Raw genomic sequence first — 2,688 nt, forward strand, 5'->3', positions numbered from 1 at the left:
AACAACCGTGATTCAACATTGCCGTCTGGTAAAGTTATTCACATGTTGTACATGACATGTTGTCAAACACATGTATATCAACATTAATAGATTGATACAAAGGTAAACCAAGAAAAAACATTTTGATCAGATCAATGCTTTTGCCATAACTGAGGTGATGTTATGAAACATCAAATAATGTCAGTTTCTGGTGTTACTGACCCAAAATAATGCTAGTTACTGCAGATCTAACAGTTTGACCCTCTTTTTTGTGATTTGTAGAGTGTCCTCTGATGTTATTCGCTAAAGCGGGGAGGACAATTTTCGCAGGTGGCTCGACATCGGGATCAAGCACTTCTCCCCTCGTCTCACAAATATTGTGCAGTATGGCACATGCTGTGACAACAGAGATAAAATTTTCCTCTTTCACAGTTAGTCTACCAGAAAGACAACCCCACCTAGATTTCAATCGCGAAAAAGATCTCTCCACCACGCATCTTGCCTTGCAATGGGCGGTGTTATAAGCAAGTTTGTCAGGTGTTAATTCTCCACGATATGGTGTCATGAGCCATTTCCTGATTGGGTAGGCACCATCCCCTATAATCAGTGGTGGAATGGCTACATCGTGGACATGAAGGGTGGGATTTCCGGCACAAAACAGCCTTCATCCATCACTTGACAGATAGCGGAATTGGTAAATATGTGGCTGTCATGTGATCTTCCACAATTCCCTACTTCTATGTCAATGAACCTCCCACTGTGATCTGTAGTTGCTTGCAGAACAATTGAAAATCCCTGCTTGCGGTTGATGTATTCCTTTCTGCGTCCCAGCGGTGGGCAAACAGAAATATGAGTGCCATCAATAGCTCCTATGCAGTGTGGGAATCCGAGTCTCTGAAATCCATCCATAATCTGAAAAAAGGCAAAGGTATAATAAATTTGGGATATCAAAAAAGTGGGTTAACATATTTCATATCAGATGATGCATTATTATTATTATTATTTGGTATATGAAACTGGGATCAAAGAGACAAAAGCTTAAAAAGGACGATAGAAATTATTATGGTTTATATATATACCTAGAACACACTGAAGGGGAATCCAGATGTTACTTGTTCACATATCAACTCTTACAAATATATCAAGATACATTTTTTCAGAATTGCAAACCACAACAGCACAGCTGGATAAGAGAGAAGCCAGCAGCAGAGATGCACCTCCGAAGTGCATGCTCCAAGCCTAGGACCACCCCCCCAGCACAGCTGGATAAGAGAGAGGCCAGCAGCAGAGATGCACCTCCGAAGTGCATGCTCCAAGCCTAGGACCACCCCCCCCCCCAGCACAGCTGGATAACAGAGAAGCCAGCAGCAGAGATGCACCTTTTAAATCCATGCCCCAAGCCCAGGACCATTAACCCACCCCCATAATTGCAAAGGTAATTGAAAGCCTTTCTTTTTTTCCCAAACAAGGAAAAGGCAGGATGTAAACATATCTTAATGGTATTACATAAGCAAAACCTATATATCTTTAGATATGCATTAATGCATTTGCACCCAGAAGTCTTAGGTTTAAAAGTAATATTGATACACACCGTGTGGTAGTTTCCAAGCTGGATAGTTTTCCTCAGCAGCAGCTTCTCCATAGCAAGGCACACCTCGATGGCGATTTCTGCAGCTGTGGATGCTCCAACCTCAAAACGGGAAGCCACCTTCCTATACATCAGAGGGCTTGAGAGCCACCAAATAGTCAGGGCCACTCTCTTCTCCACCGGGATGGGACTCCGGAATACAGACTCCCCACGCTCCAGCTCTGGTCTCAAGATGCTAGCCAGATCAAAAAGGGTTTCTTTAGACATGCGGAAGTTAGAAACCCACATGTCGTTATCCCATCGCTGGAGGACTTCGTCACTCCACCAGTTGGTCCGCTCCCGGGGTTGCTGCCACCAACGTGGGATGCGAGGCCAGGTCGCCATCCATGCCAGACAACTGGATATATCTAGATTGCCGCTGGCAGCCATAACTGCAATCTTACTCAGAGCAGCCCTCCGGCGCGAAATGAGGACAAGTGATTTAGCAATGCGACTCATTCTTCTCCTTCTTCGCTCTTCTTCTTTCTCTACCATGCTCACAAGATCAAAAAATGCTTTCTCCGACGCCATCTTTACACCCCACAAGGAAGTCACCGGACGACTTCCGGTTAAAAACAACCACCGAGTGGCGACGTCATTGGTACACCGCCCACAAGATCTAATACGCATGCGCTATAGCAAACCGTTCTGAGAACGGTTTCAAGAAAAAGGAATCGCAGTGCGGTAAACTGCCGTTCTGATCACGTTCTGATCACGTTTTGATTGCTAATGCAGTAATATCCGTTCCAGGAACGTTCTCATCACGTGATGATATGGAACGTTCTCAGAACGCAGTGCGATAATCTTCAATAACAGGTTGTCATGGAATTAATCAACAATTATACCAAAATGTACTGCGATAGTACAATATAAAATTAAAATGAACTTGAAAAAAAATTCCATACTCCTCAAATTATTTTCAAAAGTCTAATTTGAGAACAGGAAGGGATTCCTTTTAGTCCCAAATGTATTCCTTTTGGAATTTGAATCCAGCAGCTCAATCGTTTTCTCTAATTATGTTCCCAAAAGTACTTATTTGAAGCTTAAACAAATCCCTTTAGAGTTGTCACAGAACACTAAGT

General features: G+C 43.2%; 1 protein-coding gene across 1 annotated transcript; it reads right to left on the reverse strand.

The window, feature by feature from the left end:
* Positions 1-411: 411 nt before the first annotated feature.
* Positions 412-2,309, reverse strand: LOC149319158 (uncharacterized). The gene is made up of 3 exons (XM_089508396.1): positions 1,571-2,309; positions 783-891; positions 412-416 (listed from the first exon to the last, which is right to left on the reverse strand). Exons 1-3 carry the CDS (start codon positions 2,234-2,236, stop codon positions 412-414), a joined length of 780 nt encoding a protein of 259 aa, XP_089364522.1. The 5' UTR covers positions 2,237-2,309.
* Between the last annotated feature and the right edge of the window lie 379 nt (positions 2,310-2,688).

The sequence above is a fragment of the Sceloporus occidentalis genome, unplaced genomic scaffold (assembly GCF_023333645.1).
Source record: "Sceloporus occidentalis isolate IW3139 unplaced genomic scaffold, rSceOcc1.0.p SCAF_2, whole genome shotgun sequence".
NCBI lineage: Eukaryota > Metazoa > Chordata > Lepidosauria > Squamata > Phrynosomatidae > Sceloporus > Sceloporus occidentalis.

Coding starts and splice junctions, on each gene's coding strand:
- LOC149319158 (XM_089508396.1), bottom strand. CDS start 2,236: ATGCGTATTAGATCTTGTGGGCGGTGTACCAATGACGTCGCCACTCGG. Junction 892..1,570: donor AGCTTGGAAACTACCACACG/GTGTGTATCAAT, acceptor GCCTTTTTTCAG/ATTATGGATGGATTTCAGAG.